General features: G+C 43.5%; 1 protein-coding gene across 9 annotated transcripts in view; it reads right to left on the bottom strand.

The window, feature by feature from the left end:
- The window catches only part of prdm15 (PR domain containing 15), an 85993-nt gene that overhangs the window by 51059 nt on the left and 21354 nt on the right, over positions 1-13580 (bottom strand). For 8 of the 9 annotated variants that reach the window (XM_087992484.1, XM_087992491.1, XM_087992488.1 and 5 more), the window contains exons 2-6: positions 9493-9535; positions 5848-5941; positions 3246-3399; positions 2440-2592; positions 595-694 (exon numbers count right to left, since the gene is read on the bottom strand). In XM_087992484.1, the coding sequence (XP_087848610.1) occupies positions 595-694; positions 2440-2592; positions 3246-3399; positions 5848-5941; positions 9493-9529 (538 nt within the window). In that variant the 5' untranslated portion in view covers positions 9530-9535. Of the gene's footprint in view, positions 1-594; positions 695-2439; positions 2593-3245; positions 3400-5847; positions 5942-9492; positions 9536-11819; positions 11968-13580 lie in introns of all 9 variants that reach the window. The other variant, XM_087992486.1, reaches the window with a different exon arrangement.

The following is a 13580-nucleotide window of genomic DNA, read 5'->3' as shown; positions in this document are numbered from 1 at the left end:
TCATGGCTGATCATTCCTAATCAGTATCCTGTTCCTGCCTTATCTCCATAACCCTTGATTCCACTATCTTTGAGAGCTCTATCCAACTCCTTCTTAAATGAATCCAGAGAGTGGGCCTCCACTGCCCTCTGGGGCAGAGCATTCCACACAGCCACCACTCTCTGGGTGAAGAAGTTTCTCCTGAGCTCTGTCCTAAATGGTCTACCCCGTATTTTTAAGCTGTGTCCTCTGGTTCGGCACTCGCCTATCAGTGGAAATATGTTCCATAATGTAGCACCCAAGAAATAAACAATAACAGCAGCCTACATTAGGTCCTGTGTACATTCATCAATATTCCCTTGCTTGTATATTTGACATCCCTGCCTCCAAATGCAAGAACTGGTTCCTTTATTTAACTCCTTTAATTGACTGAGTCTGATGCATTTTAATGACTTGCAAATCTGCACACTAAGAGCCCTCCGCTCCTTTATGCTAATGACATTTCATCAGTTGCAGTATAAGAAAGGAGAAGCAGGAAAGTCAGAAACAGAATAACATTCAAGATTACTCCAATGTCCAAGCCCAAGTCCCAGCCACCATCTTCCTCTTCTTTACCTTTCACTGGATTCGCTGCTTGTTTGAGCATTAATTTATCCATTTTCTTTGCGTAGAACACAGCATACCAGACCCGCAGCTCTGTACCAGGCTGAATATCCTGTGAAAGAGGAGAAAATTGGCCTGAAAAGATGTAGGCAGATCCATACCTAATCCCAGTAGCCCCCAGAATAATTGGATTTCCTCTTTGAATTAATTACACTGAAGTTGTTACAGTCTTGGGTCTCTTATTTTTGCACCAGTTATAGAAAATGCACATTGAAGTCTCATTCATCAAGATTCTGAAACTAGCAAGTACAAATTCCGCCGGTCAAAAGAATCTGTTGCAATTTCCTCTAACTCTTAGTTTGCTTTTTCATCACTGTCCACCTTGAAAAATCCCGAGTTTAGAATCACTTCATGAAAGAAACCATGAGAAGCATCTCCAGCTGCATAAACCATGACTATCCAGTCAATAATGATGCAAAGGAAGGTTTAAAATAAAAACCCACTAAATGACACATTTTGTCTGAAGCAAAAGAAATTTGGTGAGGTGCTCTGGGAAGTTTTACCGAGGTAAAGGCATTACATAAATGGAGGTTGTTGGAAGTGTTGAATGTGAGGTCCTGACTCTATCTATGACCACTCATGAATAATGACCACCACCAGTATCCTTGGAACTATATTTCATAAAGGAAGCAGTGTCACCCAGAGAAGTAGGGAGGTGTATATTTGTGAATAAAACAAAGCTATTTCAAATAATCTAAAGAAACAGGTCATTCAGTCTATCAGATCTGACCTGGATTTCCTTTCAAATTACAGATCATCGCAGTCTTCTGCTTTATCCTTCAAATTTTTAACCTTCCCATTTCATTTCAAGCTATTATTTCTCTTCCAATGACTTATAATTAATTTATGTACGACAATAATTTTTCTAATCTTTTAACTCTTAATTGAGTTTTAAATTAACATCCTTATGTTACTGTTTTAGAAAATCTGTAATTGTTTACATGATCAATCGTTTTTGAGCTTCATAATCTTCTGTCACCTCACTCCACAATATTTGTAGGGTTAAAGGAAAAAGTCCTGACTTCACAAGTCTCACTGAAGTCCCTCATAGGAAGAGATGGGGTGGACAAGACTGCCTAGTTCATCAAGCTTATCCTGAAAGGCCAAGCAGTAATGAGGAATTACAACCACCTTCCTCAATGGTGCTCCAACTAAGCAGGTCATATAATCTTCTGGGAGAAGCAAATGAAAGTATTTTAAAAACCCTTGGCCAAGTGGGGATAGTAGACAGAAGTTTTCTCTGCGCCCCTAAGTCAGTGGTCAGTGAAACGCTTTCATGCTGCGCACCTGTTTTAATGTTTCAGACTGTATAAACATTGTAGAAATATGGGGGTGACAGTTTTGTGTGGGGGAGCTTTAGTTCATGATGGAGAGGGAGTGGAGAGAGAAACAGACATGAAGCATGACGGGAGTGGATGAAAAGACTGAGTTGCACAAAAGAAACAAACTCCTATGTATTTACTTTTTGCAGCAGTAGTAATCAGCCTTAGAAAGCTATCCATCAGGCTGAACCTATCAACAAATAAAAAGCCAAGAATTTTGAAGGTGTCAGTAATGAGTCAGGACTCTATTGCTGCCTCAAAAGTTTATGACCTCAGAATCTTATCTCATGACCGCAATGGGAACTTGACTCCCAGTTTGGGAAGCCTGGCCCAAGGTAATCACAGCTGATAACAAGGTACAAACCCAATATCCCCCTTATTTGGCACAGAAAGCACATCTGACCTCATCATGACCTTTCAGTTTCCTTCAAGAAGTTCAGAGTTTCTAGATACCTGGATTGTTGGCCAATTCTACCTGTAATGTGTTGAAGTAAATATCATGGCTGTGTTGATAGGCCGTGAGATTTTGATGATGAAAATCTGTTGCCGGTCTCACAAATATCATCCAATTGCAGTCCTCTTCATTTGTGGTGTCAAAATAAATATCCGGTCCATCCTTCTGGAAAATCTTGCACGTAAAATTTAGAAGACAGAGAGATTATAACAGGTACAGCTCTTGAAATAGCACTTACACAGTAGATTGCATTACAGATCCCTTGATCTGGACTATACCCCATCAATAATGTTAGAGCAGAAAGAGACAGGGAACTTCTTCATTTTGTTAATAACAATGAAAGAAGTTGCTGAAATAAGCAAAATTATCTGCAGACTGTGTCAACTTGTTTTTAGTATACTGATGACTTAATCCAGCGTCTCTATTTTCATTTATAGAGTAAACCGCAAAGCCTTTTACCTGGTTCCAGGTCAATCTTCACCTTCAATCAAAAAGACAGAAAATAACAGTTCATCTTGGCATTATCTCATTATTGATCATGGGAGCTCGCTGTACAGAAATGTGCTCTGCACTTACATCACAACAGTGGCTTTGTTTCATAAGATAATTCATATCAGCTGTAAAGCACTTTGGGGCATCTTGAGCTAAGATCAGGAATGGTGCCATGTAAAGGCAAGCTATTCCTTTATTGGAGACTCTAGGAGAAAGGCTGATCCACTACAGCAAGCTCATTGCAGGTCAGGAAATAAACCCAGGAGCAGACAGGGCAAACTACTCCAAGAGTAAAGGATTAGTAGTACAGAATAAATGCCACAAGTTTGACCCACCTTCAGAGAAAACACAGCTTCTTTTTCCAGCTGGGAAACCCTTTTGGCTTCAAACGGTCCAAACTGTGTACGTTTTACTAGGGGAGACAATGCAAAGACCCCTTCACTTCCATCTTCCAGTTGTCTAATCTCCAAACTAGATGGTAGGGAGGACCTAGACAATATAAAAACACCCATCGTCTCAGAAAATCAGATTTCACACCATCAACCAGAATAATATATCTTGGTGATAACTTGGTTTTGAATATACAATTGACAGATCAATTATGAGCATGACTAGGCCATTTGGCCTCTTGAGGTTGCTCTGCCCAGTTGTTAAGAAAATGGCTGAACCAACAGTGCCTCGACTCCACTTTCCTGTCTATCCTTTATACTTTTTACATTTTTCAGTCAAAAAACACTCTGTTACCAGCACTATGGAAGAGAGTTTCAAAAAAACACAACCCACAGAGAGAATCTCCGTACTAAATGGAAGACCCACTCCATTTATTTTTAAACTGTGTCCCCTATTTCTAGTCTTATCCACAGGGGGAAACATCCTTTCAGCATTCGTCCTGTCAAGTCCTCTTATATGTTTCAATAAGTTCACCTCTCATTCTTCTAATCTCTAATATTTAACGACCCATCCTGTTCAACCTTTCCTCACAAGATAACCCCTTCATCCGAGGAATCAGTCGAGTGAACCTTCTCTGAACAGCTTCCAGTTCAATTCTATGCCTTCTGAAATAGAGATTAATACTCCACACAGTACTCAAGATGTGCTCTCATCATTGCAGCTAAACCTCCCTCGTTCTTTATTTTATTCTTTCTGCAATAAACAACAAATGTTTTCACTATATTATAAATCAATCTGTGCTTCTTTAGTATGACAGATTTTGAAGGGGTTAGTGGGATTGATTTTAACTGGAGGATACCACGTGGGCACATTCATCACACGTGGGCAGAGGTTCTACCAAATGGACTAAATTATACCCTTGCTGATCTGCAAACTTCAACAAACTTCACGGTGGCTGAAGATATCGTCAAGCAGGAGACGGGTGTCAGCACTCTCATACAATCTTAACATCTCCCGTGCTGCGTTCTTGTGAAGCAAGGATTAAAATTAAACACAGAGTCAAAATATCACCTTAAATTTATCAGGTTAGTAGTCTGTGCACACTTTTACACTCAGAAAAGTACTGGAGTAGCCTTGCTCAACAGAAGCTTTATTGACTATACTTTTTCCAATTATCCTATTGGCGCAAAGGATCAAGTGTTTAAATCCACACCAGGTATCCAAAAGGCAACCAAGGAATCCACATATTCTGTTCTCAATGGGATTCTTTTTATTAATCTCTGAGAGCATGTGGGCATCACTGGCGAAGTCAGCATTTGTTCCCTATATCTAATTGCTCTCGAGTTGAGTGGTCTATTAGTCCATTCTGGAGGGCACCCTAGAGGTTTGGGTCCGAAGTCACATGTAAACCAGACTAGGTAAGGAAGGCAGCTGAAAAATGTGTTGCTGGAAAAGCGCAGAAGGTCAGGCAGCATCCAAGGAGCAGGAGAGTTGACGTTTCAGGCATTCCTGAAGAAAGGCTTATGCCCAAAATGTCGATTCTCCTGCTCCTTGGATGCTGCCTGACCTGCTGCACTTTTCCAGCAACATTTTTCAGCTCTGATCTCCAGCATCTGCAGTCCTCACTTTCTCCTAGGTAAGGAAGGCAGATTTCCTTCCCAAAACAGAAGGGACATTAAGGAACCAGGTGGGTTTTTATGACGATCAATGATAGTTTGGCGAAAGTGAGGACTGCAGATGCTGGAGATTAGAGTCGAGTGTGTGGTGCTGGGAAAACACAGCAGGACAGGCAGCATCCGAGAAGCAGGAGAATCGACGTTTCCGGCAAAAGCGCTTCATCACCTGCATTTATATAGTCCCACTCCTGACCTCAGGATGTCTCACCAGCAGGTTAAGTGCTTCTGAAGTGACATCACAGCAGTAGAAAGCACAGTAGCCAAATTGCTCACAGCAAGTTCTTCAGAGCTCATTCCTGATGAAGGGCTTTTGCCCGAAACTTCAATTCTCCTGCTTCTTAGATGCTGCCTGACTTGCTGTGTTTTTCCAGCACCACAATCTCGAATCAATGATAGTTGTCATGGTCACCACCGTTATTGAGCATATGACCATTATTGAGACTGACTTTATATTCCAGATTTGATTAATTGAATTTAAGTTTCATTAGTGGGATTTGAACCACGGCCACAGAACATTAGCCTGGACCTATGGCTTACCAGTCCAATATCAGTACCACAGCATTACCATCTCCCAGCTTGTTGCCTCAAGATTTGCTAAATTCCCAAGATGCTACCAAGCATACTGCCAAGTCCTGAAACAAGATAGAATGAAAGTCTAGGACAAAGCAGGGATGGGATTGGAACAATTGGGACATTTGACTTCTGATTTAAAAAAAATTATTGAAAACCATGACAATCTCAAAAGACTAAACTCACAAGTTACAATATATATTGGTTAAAAAAAAAGAGTATAAAAATGTCTTTGGTTTTAAACATAGATTTTTTTTTTGTGCAATTTCTTTTCCACTTTACAAATCCCTTTCCTCCTTACCGAGCCCGGCTCAAAACGAAAGAATCGCTGACCGTCACCAATGGACCAAGTTCAGGACACTCCGAGTCATGGTACTCCCCACAATCATCACACCCTACAAATAAAAAAGGAGAGATGATTCCTTCTGAATAATCGTTCTTCAAAATCACTGAAGTATTTAGTTTCTCCAACAATAGTGGATCACACAGGATACCTGATCCACAAGCTGCATAGCACTGTTGGATCAAACTCTGAAGGAGTGACACACAAGCTGTGTAACCTGCAAGTGGAATAACCAGGAGGACATTACCTGCAGCTCGCGACAAATGGTATCATATCAGCAGCTATCAGCTTCCCACTGCACACAACATATTTTAGTTGAAATTAGTCATATCATAGAGCAAAATACTGTGGATACTGGAAATCTAAAATGAGAACAGGAAAACTCAGAAAGTCTGGCAGCATCTACATGGAGAAGAACAGAGTTAACCTTTTCAGTTGAACTCCTCTTCTTCAGAACTCTGAGATACCCAGACTTATTTCTCACCAAATAACTTTTGAAAACAGCAATAAATGTAGATGGCGCTTTGGAAGCAGCATAAACCTGCATTTATATAGTACCACCCCTGACCTTAGGATGTCTCACCAGCAGGTTAAGTGCTCCTGAGGTGACATCACAGCAGTAGGACGCACAGTAGCCAATTTGCTCACAGCAAGTTCTTTAGAACTCTAAAGAGTAGTAGCTTGACTTGGGACATCATGGGGATGGAGGAGGTGGTAAAGGTGATATTTCGGAGAGGAGGGTGGAGTGGATAGGTGGGAAGGAACATTGACAGGTGGGACAGGTCATGAGGACGGTGCTGAGCTGGAAGATTGAAACTGGGGTAAGGGGAACTAAGGAAACTGGTGAAGTCCACATTGATGCTCTGGAGTTGAAAGGTCTCGAGTCGGAAGATAAGGCGTTCTTCCTCCAGGCGTCGGGTGGTGAGGGAGTGACGATGGAGGCGGCCCAGGACCTGCATGTCCTCGGCAAAGTGGGAGGGGGAGTTAAAATGTTCAGCCATGGGACAGTGGGGTTGATTGGTGCAGGTGTCCCGGAGATGTTCTCGAAAGCACTCTGCGAGAAGGTGTCTGGTCTCCCTAGTGTAGAGGAGACTGCATTGGGAGCAACGGATACAATAAATGACATGTGTTGCCTCATTCCTGATGAAGGGCTCTGGCCCGAAACATCGATTCTCCTGCTCCTCGGATGCTGCCTGACCTGCTGTGCTTTTCCAGTAACACTCTCTCGACTCTGATCTCCAGCATCTGCAGACCTCACTTTCTCCTTGGGACATTGTACTTGTCTCTCCACAGATGTTGCCAGGTCTAAGTTTTCCAATACTTTCCGTTTCTATTTAGGTCTGCAGTATCTGCAGCCCTTTGCTTTTACTATAGAAACTAGACGATATCAGTAAAAACTAGGTTCTTGCAAAACTCTTCCATAGCCAAGGAACAGAGAGAACTTTAATTCATGAATCTACATGGTGTACACCAGTTCACTAACAAGCTTCTCCTAGTGCCATTTGTTAACTGCTAATTTTCCCATTTGATTAGCATGAGGAGCAACTTGTTTTTAAACAAAGTAATTCATATGTGGAATGATCTGCCAGAGGAAGTGGCAAATGTGGGTACAGCTATAAAATTTAAAAGGCATTTGGATACATTCATGAATAGGAAAGGTATGGAGGGATATGGGGAGAAAGTGAGGTCTGCAGATGCTGGAGATCAAAGTTGAAACTTTATTGCTGGAACAGCACAGCAGGTCAGGCAGCATCCAGGGAACAGGAGATTCGACGTTTCGGGCACAGGCCCTTCTTCAGGAATGAGCAGAGAGTGTTCAGCAGGAGAAGATAAAAGGTAGGGAGGAGGGACTTGGAGGAGGGGAGTTGGAAATGTGATAGGTGGAAAGAGGTCAAGGTGAGGGTGATAGGTCGGAGTAGGGTGGAGGCGGAGAGGTCAAGAAGAAGACTGCAGGTCAGGAAGGCGGTGCCGGGCTGGAAGGATCCGGCTGAGACAAGGTGGGGGGAGGGGGGATGAAGAAACTGGTGAAGTCCAAGTTCATCCCCTGCGGTTGGAGGGTTCCCAGTCGGAAGATAAGACGCTCCTCCTCCGACCGTCGGGTTGTTGTGGTTTGGCGGTGGATGAGTCCAATGACCTGCATATCCTCGGTGGAGTGGGAGGGGGAATTGAAATGCTGTGCCACAGGTTGGTTGGGTTGGTTCGTCCGGGTGGCCCAGAGGTGCTCCCTGAATCGCTCCGCAAGTAGGCGGCCTGTCTCCCCAATATAGAGGAGGCCACACCGGCTGCAGCGGATGCAGTAGATGATGTGGGTGGAGGTGCAGGTGAATCTGTGGCGGATATGGAAGTTTCCCTTGGGGCCTTGGAGAGAAGTGAGGGGGGAGGTGTGGGCGCAAGTGTTGCACCTCCTGCGGTTGCAAGGGAAGGTGCCGGGAGTGGTGGTTGGGTCGGTGGGGGGTGTGGATCTGACAAGGGAGTCGCGGAGGGAGTGGTCTCTACGGAAAGCTGATAGGGGAGGGGAGGGAAATATATCCTTGGTGCTGGGGTCTGTTTGGAGGTGGCGGAAGTGACGGCGGATGATGCGCTGTACATGGAGATTGGTGGGGTGGTAGGTGAGGACCAGTGGGGTTCTGTCCTGGTGGCGGTTGGAGGGGCGGGGCTCAAGGGCGGAGGAGCGGGAAGTGGAGGAGATGCGGTGGAGGGCACCGTCGACCACGTCGGGGGGGAAATTGCGGTCCTTGAAGAAGGAGGCCATCTGTGTTGTACGTATTTTGAACTGGTCCTCCTGGGAGCAGATGCGGCGGAGACGAAGGAATTGGGAGAATGGGATGGCGTTTTTACAGGGGGCAGGATGGGAGGAGGTGTAGTCCAGGTAGCTGTGGGAGTCGGTAGGTTTGTAGTAGATGTCCGTGTTGATTCGGTCGCCTGAGATAGAAAGAACTTGGACTTCACCAGTTTCTTCATCCCCCCTCCCCCCACCTTGTCTCAGCCGGATCCTTCCAGCCCGGCACCGCCTTCCTGACCTGCAGTCTTCTTCTTGACCTCTCCGCCTCCACCCTACTCCGACCTATCACCCTCACCTTGACCTCTTTCCACCTATCACATTTCCAACTCCCCTCCTCCAAGTCCCTCCTCCCTACCTTTTATCTTCTCCTGCTGAACACTCTCTGCTCATTCCTGAAGAAGGGCCTGTGCCCGAAACGTCGAATCTCCTGTTCCCTGGATGCTGCCTGACCTGCTGTGCTGTTCCAGCAATAAAGTTTCAACATGGAGGGATATGGGCCATGTGTAGGCAGGTGGGACTAGTTTAGTTTGGGAACGTGATCAGCGTGGACTGGTTAGATCGAAGGGTCTGTTTTTGTGCAGTATGATTCTATGACTCTACCCAGAAACACAGGATTCCTACAATAAGCAGCTCCTGCACCCATTGTGCTCAGTGAGTGTGGGTGTAACCAGAGCAATTCACTATCTCATCCACAAAATCGCAGCATTTGTGCATAGATTATTCCAAACATATCTGCCGGATATTCCAGGAACAAAACTTTACAGATTCCAAAATTAATTAGGTCAACAATAATTTTTGTGCACAAGTGTTTGAATACTTACAGACAAACAATTTCCCATCTGTGCCATCACCTGCCATCTGGATCTGTGAGAACAAAAACAAATCAAAGAACACAGGAGTTAATTGATGCAGTGCTTCATTTTCAAACTTGTGTGTTTAAGACTACAACAGGTAGGAGCAGAAGTAGGCCATTCGGCCCATCAAGTCTGCTCTGCCATTAAACAAGATCATACCTGATCTGATAATCCTCAACTCCATCTTCCTGCCTTTTCCACACGGGCCTTGATTCCATAACTTATTAAACATCGATCTGTCTTAGCATTGAATATAATTAATTATTGAACCAGCCTCGACAGCACTTCTAGGTAAAGAATGCCAGACTCACTACCCTCTAAAAAGAAATTCCTCCTCATCTCTAACTTAAATGGACCAAATCCCATATGCAGATAATACCCTCTGGATCTAGACTTTCACCACAACTGGCGAGATAAACTCTCTGCACCTATCCTGACAGGCCTCTTAAATGTTTCAAGCGAGCCTTCTAAACCCCAGTGAATATGAACCCAACTTGCTCAAAGTCTCCTCATAAGACAATCGCTCCACTCCTGGGATTAACAGTGAACCATCTTTGGAGTGCCTACAATCCTGGTATATTTTTCCTGAGGTAAGGGGATCAAAACTGTCCACAGCATTACAGCTGTTGTCCAACTAACACTTTGTATAGTTTTAGCAAGGTCTCATTATTTTTCTACTCCATTCCCTTTGAATTTGGCTTCCCTGATACTGGCTGAAATTGTATGCTAGCTTTTTGTGATTCTTGCATCAAGATCCCTAAATCCCTCTGTGCTACAACTTTCAGCAGTCTTTCCCTATTAAAATAATATTCATCTCTTCTATTCTACCTGCCAAATGGCATAACCTGATATTTTCCCACATCAGAGTCCATCTGCTGAAGTTTTGCCCACCCACATAACCCATCTACATCCCTCTGGAGATCCTTTGTGCAATTAACACCAGTTGCCTTCCGATCCATTTTGGTGTTATCTGCAAAATTGGCTGTCGTACATTCAGTTCCCCTCATTCAAGTTATTTATATCAGAAGTAATGTGTGGCCCCAACACTGATCCTTGTGGCACTCCACTCATTATCCAGGTCACCATCCTGAAAATCTCCAAACTCTGCCTTTTATTAGTCAATTCTCTATCCATGCTAGTATATTTCTTTACATCCAACACCTTGAGCTCGTATCTTATTACTTAACCTTATGTGTGCTACCTTATAAAACACCTATTATAAATCTAAATATATTACATCTGCTAGTCTTCCTTTATCTATCATGCATACTACCACCTCAAAGAACTGTAATAAATCTGTTAGGTGTGACATCTCCTTTATAAAACCAGGTCAACTCTGCTTGAGGTTATATATTTCTAAATGCTTTCCAATTCTTCCTTTATTGTCAACTCTAACATCTTCCCAATGACAGACTTTAAGCTAACTGGATTTAGTGACCTTTTTTGTCTCGTTCCCTTTTTGAATAAGAGTTTTACATCGGCAGTTTACAATTCTCTGAGATTCTTCCAGAACATAAAGGATTCTTAAAAGATTACTACCAGTGCACCCACCTCCTTTAAAATCCTAGGATGCAACCCATTAGCTTCACAGGACCTCTTAGTCTTTGGATCCGTTAGTCTCCCAAATGCTTTTCCTCTAGTGATTGTTGCCTCCTTTAGCCTATTGATTATTTAGTATTCTCTGAATGCCATTAAGACTGCAGTTAAGACTGATGCAGTGTATTTATTTAGCATGAGATCAGCACATTTACCAGAACCTGTTGATTAGATTCCCTACAGTATGGAAACAGGCCCTTCAGCCCAACAAGTCCACACCAACCCACCCAGACCCATTTCCCTCTGACTAATGCACCTAACACTACGGGCAATTTAGCACGGCCAATTCAGCTGACCTGCACATCTTTGGACTGTGGGAGGAAACCGGAGCACCCGGAGGAAACCCACGCAGACACGGGGAGAATGTGCAAAATCCACACAGACAGGCGCTTGAGGCTGGAATTGAATCTGGGACTCTGGTGCTGTGAGGCAGCAGTGCCAACCACTGAGCCACCATGACGCCCTGTAGGAACTTTGTATAAAATATTGGCATAGAATGACAACCACCTCTGCCACTATACTCAACCTCACTGCAAACATTACATGGTCATCCAAACCTCCCTTCCAACTAACCCCTGCAAATACAATACAAACGTACAGACTTTCCTTCAAGTACTTCACAAAGGAGCAGCTCTCCGAAAGCTAGTACTTCCAAATAAACCTGTTGGCACTTTAACCTGGTGTTGTGTGATTTTTACCTTTGTCCACCCCAGTCCAACACCGGCACCTCCTCATCATAATCATTAATAATCATTTTGAGTGTAGGAGTTGGTAGATCTTGCTGCAGCTGTGTAGGACATTGGTTAGGCCACTTTTGGAATACTGCTTTCAATTCTGGTCTCCCTCCTATAGGAAAGATGTTGTGAAACTTGAAAAGGTTCAGAAAAGATTTACAAGGATGTTGCCAGGGTTGGGAGCACTTGAACTATAGGGAGAGGCTGAACAGGCTGGGACTATTTTCTTTGGAATGTCAAAGGCTGAGGGATGACCTTATTATAAAACCATAAGGGTCATGGATAGGGTGAATATCCAAAGACTTTTCTCCAGGGTAGGGGAGAAACAAAAATCGAGGGTATAGATTTAAGGCGAGAGGGGAAAGATTTAAAAGGGACCCAAGACCAACGTTTTCACATAGGGGATGTATAGAATGAGCTGCCAGAGAAAGTGTGGAGGCTGGTACAATTACAATATTTAAAAGACATCTGGATGGGTATGTGAATAGGAAGGGTTGGGCCAAATGCTGGCAAATGGGACTAGATTAGGATATCTGGTCAGCATGGACGAGTTGGATTGAAGGGTTTGGTTCTATGCTGTGCAGCTCCATGACTCTAGGATTGGAATCTTTCTGTGCTGTTTTAATTGTTTTTGTTAGTGTTTAGATATTGTTAATTGATATGCTATCTGTTTCAGTGATGCTGAGTGGGAGTGGAACTTCTCCTCTCTTCACAATTCTGCCATAGAACGTTCTATGTCCATCAGAGGGGCAACTACAGTCTCAGTTTACAGTTTGTTCCCTCACTATTGTGTTATCACAGCAGCAGCACAGAGTTTGTGAATCACATTTCTCAGGCCAAGCAGCACTCAATACCACCACCTGCTGGCTCAATGGTGAGTGTGCTCTCAACTTGGCAATGACATCGGTGGACATAATGCAGTCCAAACATTGACCAAATGATTTCATTCTCAATAAATAAAAGCCAAAAGTCGAAAACAAAAGCAAACAAATTAAATGTTGCAACTGAACAGGTCAGCAGCTAGAAGCAGCAAAAAACTTTCAGCTTTACATCAAAACAAACGCAGAATCCTGGAGAAACTCACTAAGTCTGGCATAATTTGCGGAGAATGAGAGCTTACATTTCGAGTCTGATATGTCTCTTCTTCAGAAGATTTCTATTCGATTTCTCTCCATAGACTCTGCCAGACCTGCTGAGTTTCTCTAGTATTCTCTATTTTTGTTTTAGATTTCCAACATTTGCAGTATTTTGATTTTATTCCAGCTTTACATGGAGATCTTCCATCAGGCTTATTGAGAAATCATTCATTTGTAGTTCACATTTTTAGCATTTAAGTTTTTTTTTTAAAAAAAACTCTACTTGAAAGACAGCCCATGGTAGCTAAAGGATGCAAGATTGCCTATTTCATCCCCACAGTCTCTGGGTACACTCCTTCACCCATTCCCCTTGCCAACAATGGCTCAGTGGCTTAATCACTGCTGAGACAAGAACTCAAGAGGAAGCCAGCAACATTCCGGGTACTGAACTATCTCACAGCTTGGCCCTGAGCCTCTCAGGAGCTGCAGAATGGGTATGAGCTTGGTTACAACAGTGCACTCAACAGATTCCAATTGAGTGGGTCACTTAGGCAATTGGCAGTCATGGATTGACCACGAGATTTAGTCTTTAGGGAAAGGGTGGAAAAACCAGCAAATTCAAACCACAGCAAGATCCGTGCTACATACT

The sequence above is a fragment of the Chiloscyllium plagiosum genome, unplaced genomic scaffold (assembly GCF_037043375.1).
Source record: "Chiloscyllium plagiosum isolate Xiang-an unplaced genomic scaffold, Cpla_swu_hap1 HiC_scaffold_12, whole genome shotgun sequence".
Lineage (NCBI taxonomy): Eukaryota > Metazoa > Chordata > Chondrichthyes > Orectolobiformes > Hemiscylliidae > Chiloscyllium > Chiloscyllium plagiosum.
This window is presented reverse-complemented; position numbering and strand designations above follow the sequence as displayed.